The sequence below is a fragment of the Myotis brandtii genome, unplaced genomic scaffold, assembly GCF_000412655.1.
Source record: "Myotis brandtii unplaced genomic scaffold, ASM41265v1 scaffold691, whole genome shotgun sequence".
NCBI classification, from domain to species: domain Eukaryota; kingdom Metazoa; phylum Chordata; class Mammalia; order Chiroptera; family Vespertilionidae; genus Myotis; species Myotis brandtii.
The window spans coordinates 282,496-282,985 of record NW_005370704.1 but is presented as its reverse complement, the minus strand read 5'-3'; the positions used below and the strand labels follow the sequence as shown (position 1 = coordinate 282,985).

Sequence of the window (490 nt, the reverse complement as noted above, 5' to 3'; positions counted from 1 at the left end):
TGCTCTGTGCGGTCACTGCTGCTGGCCCGGAGGGCGTGGGGGAGCTGGTGGCCCCGGGGGAGTGGGGCAGGCCTTGCTGAACGCCCATGTCCACCCCAGGTATGTGAAGGGCTACCCCCCCAACTCTCCCTACATCGGCAGCTCCCCCACCCTGTGCCACCTTCTGCCTGAGAAGGCCCCCTTCTGCTGCCTGCGGCTGGACAAGGTGGGTCCCGTCCGGCCGTGTGCCTGCAGACATGACGGCACGGACACGTGACGGGGACGACCTGACCCCACACCGACCCACGACCTGGCTCTCGTGCCCAGGGCCCCCCCCGCCATCACCCCAAGTCCTTCCTGGACCCCATTTCCACCCTAGAGGCGTGTTTTTCCCAGATGGCAGTTCCCTCACCAGGCAGGACACGGCATCTGGCCCGTGAGCCATTCTCCCAACGTGTGTGGTCCAGTAGTCCTCGTCCTCCATGGGCCCCATTTCCAGGGGGGGGGGGGG

General features: G+C 67.3%; 1 protein-coding gene across 1 annotated transcript in view; it reads left to right on the top strand.

Moving 5' to 3' along the window:
- Nucleotides 1–490, top strand: part of KCNT1 (potassium channel, sodium activated subfamily T, member 1) — a 43,966-nt gene that overhangs the window by 20,388 nt on the left and 23,088 nt on the right. The window contains exon 19 of the mRNA XM_014529664.1: nt 100–205. Coding sequence (XP_014385150.1) covers nt 100–205 — 106 coding nt within the window. The remainder of the gene's footprint in view (nt 1–99; nt 206–490) is intronic.